The sequence below is a fragment of the Aotus nancymaae genome, unplaced genomic scaffold (genome assembly GCF_030222135.1).
Source record: "Aotus nancymaae isolate 86718 unplaced genomic scaffold, 86718_ANA_hifiasm-v0.15.2.pri h1tg000067l, whole genome shotgun sequence".
Lineage (NCBI taxonomy): Eukaryota > Metazoa > Chordata > Mammalia > Primates > Aotidae > Aotus > Aotus nancymaae.
In genome coordinates this window covers 23863801-23882101 of record NW_026988482.1, presented here as the reverse complement: position 1 = coordinate 23882101, position 18301 = coordinate 23863801, and the positions used below count along the sequence as shown (strand labels likewise).

At 53.8% G+C, this 18301-nt stretch overlaps 1 protein-coding gene across 3 annotated transcripts; it reads right to left on the bottom strand.

Annotated features, from left to right (window-relative positions):
* Positions 1–72: 72 nt before the first annotated feature.
* Positions 73–17716, bottom strand: P4HTM (prolyl 4-hydroxylase, transmembrane). 3 transcript variants are annotated; one of them, XM_012467629.2, is made up of 9 exons: positions 17347–17716; positions 17044–17125; positions 5529–5719; positions 4566–4662; positions 2908–3070; positions 2113–2298; positions 1319–1409; positions 999–1122; positions 73–500 (listed from the first exon to the last, which is right to left on the bottom strand). In XM_012467629.2, exons 1-9 carry the CDS (start codon positions 17698–17700, stop codon positions 280–282), a joined length of 1509 nt encoding a protein of 502 aa, XP_012323052.2. In that variant the 5' UTR covers positions 17701–17716; the 3' UTR covers positions 73–279. The 3 variants fall into 3 exon arrangements, 1 of the variants encoding a protein (XP_012323052.2); XR_010338984.1 differs by lacking the exons at positions 73–500; positions 999–1122 and having other exon boundaries at positions 1596–2298; positions 17347–17700; XR_010338983.1 differs by lacking the exons at positions 73–500; positions 999–1122 and having other exon boundaries at positions 1381–1468; positions 1596–2298; positions 17347–17700.
* Positions 17717–18301: the final 585 nt, after the last annotated feature.

Below are 18301 nucleotides of genomic sequence, written 5' to 3'. Positions count from 1 at the left end.
GGTGGTCCTAGCTGCCCCCTCGCTGCACCTGGCCCGGCCTCCCTCCCACCGACCCGGAGCTTGTCCGGCCCGAACCTTGTGGTATTTTTATTTGACGGGGCAGCATGGGGTCAGTACACAATAAATAAATTGAGTATAGGAACTATGCCGTATCGCGGCTGGCAGGGTTGGGCAAGACATTGGCCAGACCTTTAGTCTGCAACAGGACAGGAGGACAGCTGGATCTCCTATCTTGGGCAGCTGGCGACCCGCGGCTGGGACCCGGGGCCAACTCTCCCCTCAGAGCTCTATGCGCGCATCGCGGTAGGCCCGGTCCAGAGCCCACTCGGGCTGTGAGTCGGCGCCCCCTTCGCGGGCCAGGCGGGCCATCTCCTGTTGGAACAGTGCTTGCCGCGCTCGGCTGGGGTCCACATTGATCCAGTTGTTGGCAATCCACTTGGTGCCGCGCGTGACCAGGCAGCCCCCGTGCAGCGAGTAGTCGTCTACGTCACCCACCCAACCTACGAGAGGAGGGTGACATGAGATCCTAGGCTGGGCTGGCCATAGCTTTGCCTCATAGGGACCAAGAGCATGACCAAGGTGGGCTCAGCAGTGCATTCCTTGTGTAGCAAACACCCAGACCCAAGGCTTCCTTGAGGGTTCCTCATCTCACCCAGCTAATGTACAGTCAACGCCACTGGCCCTCGGAAACCAGCTTTCTTGCTCTTGGGCCTGTCCATAGCCCTTCCCACACTGGGTTGGCAAGGGACATGTGTCCCAAGCCCGAGGGAGTAGGAGGACTGGGGCATCAGGGAATGATAGGGATGGTGATAACCCAATAGGCAGAACGGGTCCTGGGGCAGTCTGCTGAAGTCACTAAGGATGGTCTATGGGAGGCACCAGGAGCAGAAAACCATTTGGAAAGCAGCCAGAAACAGCCCTCCCTGGTGGCAGACAGGGGCTGGGTAAGGGGAAGCTGTCCTCAGGGCATCCCCCCAGGCCTAGCCATAGGCCCTCACCTTGCCCATCAGGCAGGTAATTGTACCAGAAGACTGCTGTGCCCTGTCGGGGCTTGACACGCAGGTTTCCCTTGTCACAGTGCCTCCGTGTGTCACGGAGGTCCACGTCATCCTGAATCAGACTCTGTGGGCAGCAGGGTGGTGGGGTGTTCAGCCTCTCCCCACTCTATGGCCAGGCCAGTCAAGGGTGACCAAAGGGATACCAACCAGATACGCCCAAGGAATCACTTGGGCCCACATCCTTAGACCTGGAGAGGTGTATACTTCACTTGCCCAAGCCCCTGCCAGCCCACAAGAGTAATAGCCCAGTTGACCCTTACCATTTCATCGTAGGTTCTGTTATCTGCTACAGGGAAGACAGTCTCACCCCCACCGGTGACGTTGTTCAAATAAAACAGCACTGTCATGTAGCTGTAAGGCAGGGGGGCCACTGAGCAGGTCCCCAGTTGTGGATGCTCCCAGGGGCTTACCTGTGGGCAGGATAAGCTGCCCAGGTTCCTGTTGCCAGGGACCAGGACAGACTGGGATGGGTGACAATAGGGAATGCCACTGCCAAAATGTCCCTAGCCCCTCCTTCCCCCAAACCCAGTCTCTTACTGTGAGTTGCAGTGGTTTTTTGGCCAAGATCACAGGTGCACTTAGCTAAATGCCATGGCCCTGAGCAACGGCCTAGCAGGGAAAGGTAGGCTAGCAGAAGCAGCAGGGCACGCTGAAGGGCTCCTTGGGGACCGGAAGGGGCTGGGCCAGAACAGCCACCTGAAGAGGAAAGAACTGCCTTGGCAGGGGAGGGAGGCACAGCTTCAGCTTCTCTAAGTGGAATCAAGATCAACAACTGGGAGAATGGGCAGGACAAGCTGGGGACCCAGCCTTGCCCCTTGCTTCACAACTCTGGAGGCAATTTTTGGTGTCTGTGGGTACTTCAGTCTGTGTTGACTCCAGTAGACACGATGGCCAGTAACCACCCCTTTCCTGCCATTTGGTAAACAGCTTGTGGCGAGAGGTGGGGGCATCACTGACCGTGCCAAGGGGCACGCCCACAGTGCAGGGCTGCGCCTGTGTCATGGGCGTTCCTGGTCTGGGGATTGAAGGCAGCCCCCAGTTGGGAGATACTTGCCGGCAGGAGGTCTCGAAGGGTACAGACTCGTTGGCTACCAGCTTGGTATGGGAGCAGATGGTCTCTGGGTACACAGGCCCACTGTCCACATGGGCATGGTAGTGGCCCCCCTCACCATATCGGACAACCTGCAGCGGCTCGCTGAGCTCCACGATCTCAGGCGACAGGCGAGTGAGGCGCAGCACCCTGGTGGGCAGCAGGCATTTGGCTGGGCAGCCCCATGCAAGGTGGTGACCTGAGGGAGCTGGCCAAGGTGAACCCTTGGCCTGCCACAAGCTCTGCCCCGGCCCTCCTCCCCTGGAAGTCCCTTAAGTCATCTCAGGCTGGCCCTGTAAGAGCAGGAAGGGGTTACTCATGATAAGTCCTTCTCCCTCAGATGCCAGAGACAGAGACACCTGCTGTGTGGAAAAGATGACATTTCCACTAAATAAAGGGGATGGGGAGGCCTGAGATCCTCCTCCCTAGAAGGAAGTTGTTTATTTAAAAACCCTTGCCTGCTCTGACAGAAGGGGTCCTGTAGACAAAGATAAGGGGTCATTTCTCTAATCAGCAGAAAGGAAGAGCTCAATCTCTTTCTAATCCCAGTCACCCATTGTGTGTGTGCCTGCAAGGAGGGCTAATTTGCCTTTGCTAGTTGCCTGTTTTTCAGTGAGTCCCAATCCTGGTCTAACAAATGGAACTCAATCCCAAATGGATTAATCCATTCTGTCCTCTTGGCCCCAGACAAGGACTTCTGTGGAGGCCCTGCCCAGTCATCTCTCCCCTGCTCCAGTGAGAACAGCCTCAGGTGCTCACCTCTGGCGGATGGCACGCATGACGTGGTGGGCACCCTCACCCTGGTAGAGCCAGGTATGGTGGCTGTTCCGCACCAGCTCACTGGACTCTGCCTTGTGGCTCCTCATGTACTTGTGGAAGTCCCGAAGGTCCATGTTGGAGAACTCCTGCAGACTCAGCACTCCTGCACAGGGCACCCGCCATCAATGCCCACCAAGCCCATGCTGGGAGGTCACAGTGGCAGGCTGCACTTCCCTACCTACCCCAAAGGCAGCAGCTGCCCCTGACCTCAGGCACTTGTCCCCCACCTGGATTTTTGGGTCAGGTGAACATGATTTCTGTCATATCAGGCCCTAGAGGAAGACCCAGAGCAGTTCCTTTTCTGAGTTTAAGTCTTAATTTGACCCTAAGAAGGAAGAGGCCCTTCCCCTTATTAGACTGGCCAGGGAAGGTTCTCCAAAGGAAGCTTGAGCCATATGGCAAGGGCCCTAGCCAAGAGCCAACCCTGGTCCTCCACCTGGCTATATAGAATGGTGGCCAGTCTCCAGGCTGTGGAGGGTGAGGAGAGAGCATGCAGTGCTGGGCCTCATCCAGGGCTTTATATACGCCAAGGTGCAAGCAGGGTCAATCCCCGGGGAGTTCCTCATGACCTCAGGTCTCATCCTGGGTGGAACCTGCCTCAAAAACCCTGCCTACTGCATTATCAGCTCACCTTAGCAATGAAAGTCAGGCCACCCCCTGGCATGAGAACATTTTCCACGGACCCTGTTCAAACCGGAAAGCAGGGGCTCCACCCTCTTGGGGTTCTGGAAGAGTAGCTGGTGTCTTTGCTCCATATTATTCTGGCTGACCCAAGGATGTCACCTTCCACCCTTTGGTCCAGATTCCTCTGAGGGTGGGGGACATTCAAGGGCTGTGAGCCTGTCACCAGCTCTATTCTGGGGCCTGTAGCAGTATGGTAGCCATGCAGCCACAGGTCTTGGCCAGATTCTTCACTCTGGTTCACCAGCTGCAAAGCTACTCTTCCAAGTCCTTTTTGACTGCTGTGTCTTCCTCACTTGGCCCAGAATTTGGGCATGAGGGTGATGACCACACCTCAGAAACTGCCTGAGAGTTATTACCAGAGGGGGCACCACTTGCACGACAGCTTCCCTGCCTGCCCCCTCCCCCAGCAGTTAGCACAGTTGGCAGCACTACCACTTTAGGCACTTTGGCATGACTACAGATGGATAGGAGGAAGGCAAGGGAGATCTCACTTAGACCAGGGAGGTTGTCTGCTGGGGTGGACCTCATGTCTGGCTGGAGAGGTGGATAGAGCAGGGTGAACAGCCAAGCTCTAGCTGGCCCCACTGTCACCTTGCTCCTGCTCCACCAACTCTGTTGTCTGCCAACTAGTAGCCCTACTTCCTGTCCCTAGGCTCTCAACTCTGCCTGATGAAGTCAAAAGGGTCTCCAAGAACTGCCCTCTAGACCATCACAAAGGGGAATGGGGGGCCTGGCTGCCTGCCTGCTTCCCAGGGGTGAAAAGCAAAGCTGGATCATCACCTCGCCATCTCTGGCCACTATAAAGGTGTACAGAGAGGCTGCCTGTGGGGGAAGGGCCCAAGTTTTCAAGGTGGTGCACCTGGGTGTGGGCAGGAGGCTCACGGGGACAGGACTGTGCAGAGGTGTGAGCTCACCATCACCATCAGGGTCAGCCTTGATCGCAGCGTACATCTCCTGAATGCTCTCTGGAGTCATCCACCATCCATTTCCCAGGCGAGTCTGGGCCAGGACCTAAAGCATAAGAGGGTTCCTCATTGGGATGACCCCAATGATGGAGAGCCAGCAGAGCACAGATGGCCCAGTGCTTGCTGTGGAGTGAAGTGTTCAGGTGACAGGGCATGGATGAGGACACAGGGCAGGGCAGAGCCCACTGGGCTGAAGTGAGTGCAGGTAGAGAGGTACAGAGCATCTGAGGAGAAGGCTGGGGGCTGGAAGTTAAGAGGCATAGGGCCACTGGCATTCCCAGACTAAAGGCCTGAGGCCTTCATGGGGAGTACTGTTTGTTGGAAGCAGAGTGAAGGTCAGGCCTGTGTCCCACTCAGATACTCCGGGTGAGATGGGGAGCCAAGTCCTGGGTGGGAAGGGGGAACAGGCACCCCGGGGAGACCTGGTTAGGACATGACCACCAGGCCCCTCAAGAAGACCAGAGGGTTCTCTGTGAGCAGTGCCCCCACCCACCCTGCCACACTTCTCTCAGAAGCTTGGCCCTCCAGCCTGGCTGTAGAGTATGTGAGAGGTATGCAGAGATAGACAGGCTGCTGGCTACCTCAGAGCTGCCACCCCATCCACCATGAGTTCTGTGGGGCCCGCAGCCATGAGAGCAAGGAACACAGGCTACAGATGGTACATCCCTGGAAACCTGTGACGATAAGCACCATCACCAGTGGGTGGATCCTCCTGCCATCTTCTGAGATTCCCAGGGCAGCCAGGGGCTCTCTAGAGGGAAAGGGGACCCCCCTGGGTCTGGGCATGGCCAGGCAGGTCTGGATGGTATCTGACTCTTGGGACCAGGGCTGGGCTGGACAAGTGACCTGGCCACCAGAAAGGTGATTCTGGGCACTCCCACTCTGAGCCTACTCAGGTCCCAGGATTCCAACCTCACGGAGCTGCAAGCGCCCATCACGGTTCTGGTCCAGCAGCTGGAAGAGGTCCAGCTGGCTGACCTGCATAGTGCTCATTGCCTCTTCATATTCTTCAGTGGGCAGGATCTGGCTACGCTGTAACCCCTTCATCTGTGCCAGATGGATGATGAGCCGACACTCTTCATCAGTCAGGAAGCCAGGGATTTCTGCCAGAAGAGGAGGTGGTGAGGCCAAGACTGAGCCAGGGCACTGGTGCACCCAGTACCTCCCCACAGGGTTCCTGGGGTACTGCATGTCCCTCAGTGGCCACCAGGTCTGGAGGACTTTACACACCCTTTGATTCTGACTTGTCAAGATTGAGTTGTCCTGCAAAGGCTGGCTGGTGTTGGCAATGTGGCACCTCTCTTGTTGATGATGAGAGCACATTTTCCAGGAGAGCCCTGGGAGGTGAGCCTGAGCTAACCTGGAGATGGGCTGGCCCGTCTTTGGGTTGAGACTGAAGGCTAGCATGGTCCTGAAGGGCAGAGGGTTGATTGCCACTTATTTTTTTGTTTGTTTTTCTTTTGAGATGGAGTCTTGCTCTGTCGCCCAGGCTGGAGTGCCATGGTGCGGTCTTGGCGTTCACTGCAACCTGCGCCTCCCAGGTTCAAGCGATTCTCCTGCCTTAGCCTCTCGAATAGATAGGACTACAGACATGCGCCACCACACCCAGCTAATTCTTGTATTTTTAGTAGAGATGAGGTTTTGCCATGTTGCCCAGGCTAGTCTCGAATTCCTAACCTCGTGATCTGCCTACCTCCACCTCCCAAAGTGCTGGGATTACGTGAGCCACTGCGCCTGGCCGATTGCCACTTCTTACTGGGTATAAATATTTAAAGTGGGGAGACAGGCCGGGGGTACAGTGGTAGCTCATGCCTGTAATCCCAGCACTTTGGGAGGCTGAGGCAGGCGGATCATGAGGTCAGGAGTTCAAGACCAGTATGACCAACATTGTGAAACCCTGTCTCTACCAAAGATACAAAAATTAACCGGGTGTGGTGGCACATGCCTGTAATCCAGCTACTTGGGAGGCTGAAGTAGGAAGATTGCTTGAACCTGGGAGGTGGAGGTTGCAGTGAGCTGAGATTGCACCACTGCACTCCAGCCTGGGTGATAGAACAAGACTGTATCAAAAAAAAAAAAAAAAAAAAGTAGGGAGATGGTGGCTGCTTCTTGGTTTCATTTTAGCTTTTCATCATTATTCAAATAAAAAAGTACAAGACATCCAATGCGTTAGGCCAGTCCAAGAGCCTCCCCTCCTATTTCCTGCATAGATGGGTGCTGGCTATCTGACCAGGGCTGAGTTGTCCGGTGCTGGAAGATCAGTGAGGATTACTCAGGTTTTGGGCTGATACTGGTCTCTGAAAAGATGTCCCAGGGTGTCCTTTGCTTCCTCAATTCCTTCCCTGGTACAAATGTTCACTGACAGCCTACTCTATGGCTCTATGCCCCTAGGTAAAGATCAGTCAGGCCTGGGGCTTGGTTTCAGTGGTTGGCTGCCTGCATACCTGGCACAGCTGGTAGGTGGCTTGGTGGAGCTAGAACCTGAGCCTCACATCTAGGGAGCCCACATTCTGCTGGTAGCCCCAGACACTTCCAGAGCAGGAGGATGGGCCCTGCTTCCTTCCCTTGTTCCTGGGAGAGAAACCTTCACTGGGGGACAAGAAGTACACAGAAGAACTGATTGGAGGAGGGTGGCAGTGCCACCTGTGGAGTGATCTGCGCTTTTCCCAGTTCGCCTCTCTCACAAAGTTCCAGCCATTGCTGAGAGGAAGGAAAATGGCCACTCAACACCAGGGTTGGAGCTTTTTTTATTTTTTTGTAGAGATGGGGTCTCCCTGTGTTGCCCATATGGTCTCGATTTCCTGGGCTCAAGCGATCCTCCCACCTCGGGTTCAAAAATGCTGGGATTACAGGCATGAGCCAACACACCTGGCCTGGAGCAGTTTTTAATAGTAATTACAGCAGAAAATACTTAGGTAGTACAGACTCTGCCCAAGGCACTGTCCTAAACACTTCATACATATCAACTCCTTAATCCTGACACTTACCCTAGAAGTCCAGGCCCCATTAATTCATCCTTTCTATCTAAGTGGAAACCCAAGCACAGACAAATCAGTGCCTTGCCACTGGCCACCCAGCCTGTTGTGTTCCAGAAACCATGCTCATGACCAGATTCAGCTTCTAGGAGCAGGTGACCCTGAAGTGATAACACTGAGGACAGGACAAAGGCCCCCACTCTTGGCCTGCATGATCCTGTGACCCCAGCAAACCCAGAAAGGGTGTTATCCATGGGGAGACAGCCCTGTGGAACAATGGGTTAGATCAAATTGCAAATCGACAGAGTCACCTCTTGATTGCTTAACACACAAAATTTAAAAAGGAAGAAAAAAGAAGCCAGAAAAAGAAAAGAAAACACAGGCCCAGGTTTCTTCAGTTTATTAGGTACCAGTAATCCTCAAGCCCAGTGGAAATGCCACCAGCCTCTACAGTCTGCCCTGCTGTGTGCTGATCAAAAACAAACAGCCCAGTGCATATTGGGGCCTGACCAGGTGGGTCCAGGCATCTCGGAGCTGTGCAAACCCCTGCAGGATCTCCTCTGTTGGCTCCTGGGTACAGGAATAGCCCTATAAAGCCCCTAACTTCAGCTCATTAAAGCCAAGGCACAGAAGGCAGTGATGGAGCAAGGGCTGTGGCTGCTGGTGACGATGGTGATGCTGTGGGGTGACAGCAGGGCAAGGGCTCCCTGGGGATGCACAAGGTGCATGCCCATTCCCCAAGCCATGGCCCTGTCTCATGACATTGGCTACACAGATGCGGCTGCCCAACTTGCTGGACCATGACAGCGGCTGAGGCCATTCAGCAATCAGTCAGCTGGCCGTCCCTGCTTGACTGGGAGTGCCACACAGCAGCCGCCTCTTCCTCTGCTCCCTCTTTGCCCCTGTATGCCTTGACAGGTAGGACAGGGGCTTCCAGGTGCAGGGCCCCAGGGGCTTCCTCCAGGGCTCTGCTTTGGTGACTCAGGTCTTCACTAATCCTTGCTGAGCACCTATCAGGGCTGGGCGCTGACAAGGACAGGGAAGAAAATGGATCGTTTTGTTAGAGTGTTTCAGACAGAGGGAAGCAGCTGCCCTTAGGAAAGGGACCACCAATGATGGTCAAAGGCTCTTGAATGTCAAGATAGGGCAGGTAGACAATTCCCTTCAGGCTGGGGGTGGAGGGCAGGCAGGCTGGGAGCTCCTCTCCAGTGAGGTGTGGAAGCTCTGTCTATCCAAAGAGATCCTGGCAAGAGATGGAGCAGAGGCCCTTCTGGTGGCCTTTTTTCCCCACAAAGTCCTGATGTTCCAAGGCTGTTTCCTCTTCCTCAGCCTAACCTATGCTGTGAACAGTGATTCCCTCCCAGAGCCTCTGGGTGGCCATGCCAGCAGAACTCAGGATCAAGCCCTTGCACTCTTTGCCAGCCCTGGTCCTGGGTTCGGTACCCTGAAGGCCTTTCAGGACAAGAGGGAGGGCCCTGCTTCCTCACTTTAATATGGAGAGTGAAGGCTCAGGGTGCAGGCTGCCTCTCGCAGACACTGGATGTCCACAGAGCCGGAGCAGGAGTTGCAATGGAAAGCTGGCAAGACACCTGGGTGGGAGGAGGCGGAGGAGATGAGACAGAAGCACTGGGAGTGGAGAGGCAGAGCTGAGGGCCGAGATGTGGGGCAAGTGGGAAAGCTAGGCTATGGGCCGTTGCTAAGCAACCAGTGTCATTGCCCAGCAACCACAGAGAGTTCCAGGCCATGAGGCAGGGGTAGGAGCATAGAGAGGCTCCAGCTGATCTGGGTGCCCAGCAGGTAGCGGTGCAGCCCCCAACCCTTTCCCCCACGGGTCATCCAACCCTGCCACAGCCCGTGCGAGGCCGTGCAGGCCAGGTGCGAGCCCATCATGGCCTGCTACAACTGCCCCTGGCCAATCATCCTGCACTGTGGAGGCTTCCGCTCGGGCCATGGTCTCTGCATCACTGCTGTGGCCAACAACGGCTCCCGCTTGGACTGCCCATTTGAGTCTGCACGGCTTCCTGGCTGTTCTCCACCTTGCTTGGCCCTACCCCTTACAAATAATTCCCCAGGGACCAGGTAAACTGTGCTCAGGCATCCATCTCAAAAAGGATAAAAAAGAGGGAAAAGTGGGAGGGATCAGCCCCCTTCACCCCCCCCGCCACTCCACCCTCAACCACATTGGACAGTGCCTCGCCCTGTCCCTCTTCCCAGTGCTGCCTGCCAGCTGCAGAGCCTGCGAGTTGCAGGATGCAGGCTCCTCCAGGGAAGTCCTGGACATGCTCTGGACCAGTGACTTTGATGAGTCCTAGGCCTGTAACCTGTAACTTTTTTTTTTTTTTAGATGGAGTCTCGCTCTGTCACCCAGGCTGGAGTGCAATGGAGCGATCTTGGCTCACTGCAACCTCTACCTGTCAGGTTCAAGCAAGTCTCCTGCCTCAGCCTCCTCAGTGGCTGGGACTACAGGCATACACCACCATGCCTGGTTAATTTTTTGTATTTTTAGTAGAGATGAGGTTTCACCATGCTGGCCAGGCTGGTCTTGAAGTCCTGACCTCGTGATCTGCCCACCTCAGCCTCCCAAAATGCTGGGCTTATGGGCTTGAGCCACCGCACCCGGCTGGGCCTATAGCTTTACACACCCCTTCCAAGTGCCTCCATTGCATCTCCTGGCTTGGTGCTGATGCAATGTAAGAGGGAATACCCAAATGCTATGCTTGGTTAGAGCTAAAAGAAAAAATTCCTGCCAGGCGCAGTGGCTCAAGCCTGTAATCCCAGCACTTTGGGAGGCCGAGGCGGGTGGCTCACGAGGTCAAGAGATTGAGACCATCCTAGTTAACATGGTGAAACCCCGTCTCTACTGAAAATACAAAAAATTAGCTGGGCATGGTGGCGCGTGCCTGTAATCCCAGCTACTCAGGAGGCTGAGGCAGGAGAATTGCCTGAACCCAGGAGGCGGAGGTTGCGGTGAGCCGAGAACGCGCGATTGCACTCCAGCCTGGATAACAAGAGCAAAACTCCGTCTCAAAAAAAAAAAAAAAAAAAATTCCTTTACAAGCATTCGACATTGCTAAAACAAAAAGAAAACAAAAATTCTAAGGAAGGTGGCATCCTAACAGCCTGATTCTAAGGGCAGAGCATTAGACAAGAGGGTTTAGTCCACCAGGTGGAGGGGACTGGTGGACTAAACACTTTGGGAGTTTAGGGGGGACTCTTTGAGGCCTATCTGCTCGAGGCCTATCTCCTCACTGGCCCCTCTGTTCCTACTCAGCAGGGAAGTTCAGGCTCTCCAGGCATGGTACTTCCTCTGGCTTTTAGGACTGTGACCGGGACTTTAGACTACAGGTGCTGAAGATGGGACCACTGCCCCCTGCAGAGTTAGTGCCCACCCTGCAACGCTAGCTGCAGCCATATAAGAATTCAACAGAGAAACAGCAGGAAGACCCTTACTACTGTCCAAGGGATCGCTGATGATTACGATAAAAAAAAAACTAGTGAAGGCGTTTAAGAAGTTTGCCTGCAATAGTACTGTAATTGAGCATCCAGAATATGGAGAAGTAATTCAGCTACAGGGTGACCAACGCAAGAACATATGCCAGTTCCTCGTAGAGACTGGACTGGCTAAGGATGATCAGCTGAAGGTTCATGGGTTTTAAGTGCTTGTGGCTCACTGAAGCTTAAGTGAGGATTTCCTTGCAATGAGTAGAATTTCCCTTCTGTCCTTTGTCACAAGTTTAAAAACCTCACAGCTTGTATAATGTAACCATTTGGGGTCCGCTTTTAACTTGGACTAGTGTAACTCCTTCATGCAATAAACTGAAAAGAGCCATGAAAAAAAAACAAAAACAAAAACAAAAACTTGAATTAGCCGGGCATAGTGGCTCAGGCCTGTAATCCCAGCACTTTGGGAGGCCAAAGTGGGCTGATCACAAGGTGAAGAGATGGAGACTATCCTGGCCAGCAAGGTAAAACCCTGGCTCTACTAAAAATACAAAAATTAGCTGGGCGTGGTGGTGCATGCCTGTAGTCCCAGCTACTCAGGAGGCTGAGGCAGGAGAATTGCTTGAACCCGGGAGGCAGAGGTTGCAGTGAGCCAAGACTGCATCACTGCACTCCAGCCTGGTGATAGAGTGAGACTCCTTCTCATAAAAAACAAAACAAAACACAAAAAACTTGAACTAATATGCACACTAAAATTCTTTCCCTGTTTTTGGACCTCCAGTGTTTGTCCTGAGCACCATGGTCCAACGTAGCTGCCTAATTGTTTTCTTAAGCTGAAAAATAATACATTTAGAAATCCTATGATAAAGCAGTCATGATTTTACAATAAATTCTTTTGCACACTGATGGCAAATTACTCATTTACCTTAAATAGTTAAGAAAAATGGATTAAACTCTTGCTGGTCACTGGAGGTACCCCCTGCTGCCTTTGAAGAGGGTGCCAAGTCAGAAGGGTGTGTGGAGGATGCTCTAAGCCAGCAGGCAGGTGCTGGACTAGGCTGAGAGGATCCAGTAAACTCCTCCAGCCAGCCAAGAATTAGTGGAAGGCCAGGCATGGTAGCTGATGCCTGTAATCCCGGCACTTTGGGAAGCCAAGGTGGGCAGATCACTTGAGGTCAGGAGCCTTGAGACCATCATAGCCAACATGGTGAAACCCTGTCTCTAGTAAAAATACAAAAATTAGCTGGCCATGGTGGCAGGTGCCTGAAATTCTAGCTACTTGGAGGCAGAGGCAGGAGGAGAATGGCTTGAGCCCAGGAGGTGGAGGTTACAGTGAGCTGAGATCACACCACTGCACTCCAGCCTGGGCAACAGAGCTAGACTCCATCTCAAAAAAAAAAAAAAAAAAAATCAGCAGGAGATACAACTCTGGCCACTGGACACACAGCTGGAACAAATCAATCCTCTTACATATACAGCTCACTTTTGCAGGCAGAGGTACAAATGACACTATTCTAGCAATCCTAAGCAGTTGAGAACGGAACCCAGCAGGTTGATGCAACGGGGTGTCTGGGAACTTCTTCAGGTGGGTTTGAGGACAAGAGGTCTCTGAGGATGGGATGTGTGAGTAGAGGCCTGCTGGAGCTAATGGCACTATCTGGGGGAAGGACCAGGTCTAAGCCTTTTAGTAAGAGAACAGCACATACAAAGGCCCGAGGCAGCAGTGAGCTTATGGTGTCTGAGGATCAGCAGGGAGTAAGTGGAGTCGGGGGTGAGGGTAAGAGATGGGTCTAAGAGGCGAGAGGCCTTTTAGGCATCAAATGAGACTTAGAAGTGAAATGGAAAATGTTGGAGACTTTTAAGAGAGTGAGAGCAGCCAGGCATGGTGGCTCACGCCTGTAATCCCAGCACTTTGGGAGGCTGAGGTGGGTGGTTCACCTGAGGTCAGGAGTTCGAGACCAGCCTGGCCAACTTGGTGAAACCCTGTCTCTACTAAAAAATAGAAGAAATTAGCCGGGTGTGATAGTGGGCTCCTGTAGTTCCAGCTACTCGTGAGGCTGAGGCAGGAGAATCACTTGATCACGGGAGGCGGATGTTGCAGTAAGCTGAGATGGCAACATTGCACTCCAGCCTGGGAGACGAGAGTGAAACTCTGTCTCAAAACAAAAACAAAACAAAAAAAGAGAACAATGAGATCTGATCTGCTATGACAGAATCAATGTGGAGTGGGGTAGGACGGTGGGAGAAGTGAGCCACATGTAAGAAAGCAATGTCCCCAGAGAGGTGGCAATGTCTCAGAAATGGAGCACTTCTCTTATGAACAGGATGATGGCCTCAGCCGACACCCAATATTCCAAATCCTTGGGATATACCTACCAGTCATGGAGGTATTTGCCAGGAGATCAGTGTGGGCCTTTTGTGGTCCCAGTTCCCAAGTGTCTTTAGTAAGAAGGGTGGGAAACAGAAAATATTTCTCAAAGAGAAACTGGGGGTTGCATGGGGTCTCCTGTGAAGTGCTAGGGTTCCCTTCTACAGAGATGGAGGCACCTTGGTGTTGACCCCAGTTCTCTTTCCTCAGCTCACATCTTGAGCATTCACTCCTGGATCTTGGGTCCCTGAGGGTGGCAGGTCACAGGTTTGGAGCCAAAAAATAGCCTGGCAGAGGGGGCTGAGTCTATAGCAGGCCCACTCTCCTCAGGCCCTGCTTGCCCCTTTAGAATGACTGGGCAGCAGGCCAATGGACAGAGGGACAGTCAGTCCCAGAGGACAGACACTGCTCCTGCTGGGGATGAGGCATCCTTCTTTGTAGTCATCTAATACCACAGCACTCAGGAACTGCGCCTCCATGACCACCCTCTCCCCTGTGGTTTCCCTGTCACACATCTGGACCTCTTGTAATCACTGATTACAATCTCTTGGCTATGCTTTCTGAACTTTGTTTGTAGAAACAGATCTGTCTGATGGCTTAACCAGAACCAGTTTACCTTTTGTCAAATCTCTTCTGCTTTTTGTAATTTGCTCTTGGTGGCTTCAGATCTGGGTTTCTCATGCTCTGCTTTTTTTTTTTCTTTTTTTTGGTGAAGGAGTCTTACTCCGTCACACTGTAGTGCAGTGGCATGATCTTGGCTTACTGCAACCTCCGTCTCCTGGGTTCAAGCGATTCTCCTGCCTCAGCCGCCTCCTGAGTAGCTGGAATTACATGCATCTGCCACCGTGCCCAGCTAATTTTTGTATCTTTTTTTTTTTTGCGATGGAGTTTCGCTCTTGTTACCCAGGCTGGAGTGCAATGGCGCAATCTCGGCTTACAGCAACCTCCGCCTCCTGGGTTCAAGCAATTCTCCTGCCTCAGCCTCCCGAGTAGCTGGGACTACAGGTGTGTGCCACCATGCCCAGCTAATTTTTGTATTTTTAGTAGAGACGGGGTTTCACTTTGTTGACCAGAATGGTCTCGATCTCTTGATCTCGTGATACACCCGCCTCAGCCTCCCAAAGTGCTGGGATTATAGGCGTGAGCCACCGCGCCTGGCCTAATTTTTGTATTTTTAGTAGAGACAGGGTTTCACCATGTTGGCCAGGCTGATCTTGAACTCCTGATCTCAAGTGATCCACCTGGCTCAGCCTCCCAAATTGCTGGGATTATAGGCGTGAGCCACCACGCCAGGCTCATTCTCTGCTTTGTAGGACGAGCTGCTTATTAGGAAGACTTTGGCCTTATGGCTCAATTAACCTAACACAAATATGAATTAGATATATACAGATCCCGGGAAGGCTGTTGAGAGAAAACACCGCCTCCTCAGATGTGTCTGTTCGTAGTAGTGTAATAGTAATGGGGTGAGTATTGGTCTCTGGATCCCTCTTTCCTGACAGTCATCTGGCTTTATCCCATACTTTCCACAAGGCTTTGCTCAAATATTTGTCTCAGGCAGGTCCACCCTGGCTACCTCATTAAGAGTTCTAGCCAGGTGTGGTGGCTCACACCTGTAATCCCAGCACTTTGGGAGGCCGAGGTGGGCGGATGATCACCTGAGGTCAGGAGATTGAGACTATCGTGGCTAAAACAGTGGAACCCCATCTCTATTAAAAATGCAAAAAATTAGTCAGGCGTGGTGGCACATGCCTGTAATCCCAGCTACTTGGGAGGCTGAGGCAGGAAAATCGCTTGAACCCAGGAGGCGGAGGTTGCATTGAGCTGAGATCGCGCCATTGTACTCCAGTCTGGGCAACAAGAGCGAAACTCCGTCTCAAGAAAAAAAAACAAAAAACAAAAAAGAGTTCCAATCCCACCTGAACTTCTGCCTTACTGTCTGCTATTTTTTTTTTTTTTTCTGAGACAGTGTCTGTCGCCCAGGCTGGAGTGCAGTGGCACTATCTTGGCTTACTGCAACCTCCGCCTCCTGGTTTCAAGTAATTCTCATGCCTCAGCCTCCCGAGCTACTGGGAATACAGGTGCCTGCCATAACACCTGGCTAATTTTTGTATTTTTAGTAGAGATGGGGTTTCACCATGTTGGTCAGGGTGGCCTCAAATTCCTGACCTCAAGTGATCTGCCCTCCTCGGCCTCCGAAAGTGCTGGGATTATAGGCATCAGCCACTGTGCCCGGCCCTGTCTGCTATTTTATGTTGGCAAAAAAGAAGAAAGAAAAAAAATCTGCCTTACTTGTCTGCAATCACATATCAGCATCTGACACACCAATGTATATATATATATTTGTTTATTGTCTGTTTCCTCTTCATTTCAATGTTAGCTTCAGGGTTTTCTTTCGTTGTTTATATTTAGTTCAGTGCTGTGTTCCCGGCACCTAAAATAGTGCCTGGCACAGACTTCAATGTTATTTAATAGTAATAGTAACAACAACAAAAACCAGCTTTGGGTGCCCATCCCACAACACGACTGACAGCATAATCTATTTCCCACAAACAGCATGCATATGACATCATTCTGAGAGGCCTAGGCATCATCCCCCAACCAGGACCCTCTGCCCTGGCGGTAATGACATGTGCTCAGATGCTCTACTTTGGCCCCAGCTCCTAACCCATTCCATCCCCTGGCAGGCAGGAATGGCCCTGGGTTTGCAAATATGTTTGTCATGGAGGTACCCAGGGCTGTGCTGCACAAACTTACCCTGGGAAAGGACCATGGGATGAGGAATCCCCACCTTGTTGACACTGGTGGTCTTTGAAGGACTCTGGGGTCTTCACAGCTCGCACTGTGGCTTTAGTGCACAGGCCTTAGAGGCAGGCTATGTGGGTTCTAATCCTAGCTTCACCACTGAAGTAACCGTGCCAGCCTAGCCAAGCCACAGCAGCTCTCTGAGCCTAACTTTCTCCCCAACTGGCCTGAGGTAGGATCTATACCTACTTCACAGAGGAGTTGCAGGAATTAAATGAAATAATCATACCAAGGCAAGCACATAACTAGAACTCAGAAAACATGAGCTATGTTGTGGCTCCAAGTGGAGTTACCTTAGAAGGCTTCGCCCATGATGGCTGAACAGACTCCACCGTGAGAAGAATCTGAGAGTGCTGGCAGCAAAAGCTGAGCTTCTGACTGCTGCTCCAGTGGGGAAGGCTGGGGGGCGCCAGTTCACCTACATTTGGATGGCCTGCTTCTCATCAGAACGCAAGACCCACTTGGGCATTGGGATTTTCCCCAGAGGTCCTGAGGTTGGCAGAAAGCTGGTTATCAGTTTCCCATCTTCCCCCAGTTCTAGAAGGTGACAGAATCAATGGTGGCACAGACTGTCAGAAGACAGCTGCAATGAAATGTTTAGAAGCCAGCCTCAGGCTCACACTGTCAGCCCTGTGATGGAAGAATGGACTGCAGGGAGTAGGGATGAGAGGGAGTGTTACCCTATTCCGAGGAGGGGGAGGGTCCTTCACTTTGGTAATCCTCTGGAAGGGCTGCTTTGAAGCAGCCATTTTCAAACAGAGGTCACGTGATCACAATGAGCCTTACAGTGGCCACCAAACCGCAGCCCCTGGCCCTTCCCAGGAGTATCTGGCAGACTTACCGAAGAGCAGCGGCTTGAGGCTGAGGGTTCGGATGAAGTGATCCCTGTCGGAGACCAGCTGGACCGTACGCTCGTGCCCCACCTAAGGGAAAGGCGCACAGCGGGCAGTTGAGGCGCCAGACCGCGCTGCCCAAGAGGGGCCAAGTCGCTCCGGCCCGGAACGTGACAGCAGGCGAGTGAGTGGGAGTGCGGGACCGATGCACAGCAGCGCCGGGGGCAATGTGGGGAACTCGGGCTGAGTGCCGGTCCTCTCGGGCTCAGCCGTTTCCAGCCAGGAGCGCGGCGGTGCGGGGAGGTCCTCACCTTGATGCCCTCCAGCCGGGTGAGGGGACCTAAGGCGGGCGCGGGCCCAGGACCCTGGGTGCGGTGCTGGGGCCCGGGGTCGCTGCTCTCGTCGCCGTTGCTGTAGTGCACGAAGAGCAGCAACGCCAGCACGTTGCCCAGGTACAGGTGTACGAACACCATCAGCACCAGGAAGTAGGCGCGCGAGCAGATGCCGCGGGGCTTGCACAGCGGCCTCACCGGTGCGTCCTCGCCGTCGCCCAGCCCAGCCGCCGCCTGCGCCTTGCAGTGCTCTGCTGGCGCCCGCTGCGGCCTCGAGGCCTCCCTGTCCGCCGCAGTCTCAGGCCGCTGGCTTGTCACCGCCGCCGCCGCCATGGCACCCAGGTCGCGCGCGCGCCCAGGGGAGGGGCTGCGGGGGTGCCTGCGCTGCGCAGTCGCCCGGACAACGGTCGCCGGGCCCGCGAGCGCCGCGGTCACTAGGAGACGGTGCCTGGGGGTGCTGCTCCCGCCCGGAGCCGCCCGCGCAGGGTTCGGCCTCCCTGAGTCTTGAGCCCCGGCCCACGCTGGGGCTTCTCTTCCCAAGTTGGGTTGTCGCCGGGCAGAGCTGTACACTCCCCAAGTCAGAAGCCAAGCCCCTAAGTGTAGACGCAGACAAGAGTGGCACCATTAAGGCATACCCCACTGGGAGCTTCTCGGTGCCTGCGTAAAGACGCTCTCTTGCCTCCCGGAAAAGTATCGTCTGGCATCTTCTGGCTCCCGGAGCGGGGGTGGGGAGCGCAGCGCGGGGGAGGCAGCGCTGAGATGACTCAACACTGCGGCGTTTCGGGGCGCCGGAGGCCGGGACTGTGTACGCGGGGATAGAGTTGGACCCATGGCCTCCTCGCAGGCGTTCTTGGAGCTCGGTTCCGCGGTCGGTCCGGATCTCCTGGGAAATCCGGCCCCAGTCAGGCAGGCCTTAGGGAAGCTGCCTGATGTG

Excerpts from the sequence above, each read along its gene's own strand:
- P4HTM (XM_012467629.2), bottom strand. The coding sequence starts at position 17,700 with ATGGCGGCGGCGGCGGTGACAAGCCAGCGGCCTGAGACTGCGGCGGAC. Across the intron at positions 2,299-2,907 it reads ATGCGTGCCATCCGCCAGAG|GGTGCTGCGCCTCACTCGCC; the intron begins GTGAGCACCTGA and ends GCTGCCCACCAG. Across the intron at positions 1,123-1,318 it reads ACAGAACCTACGATGAAATG|AGTCTGATTCAGGATGACGT; the intron begins GTAAGGGTCAAC and ends TGCTGCCCACAG.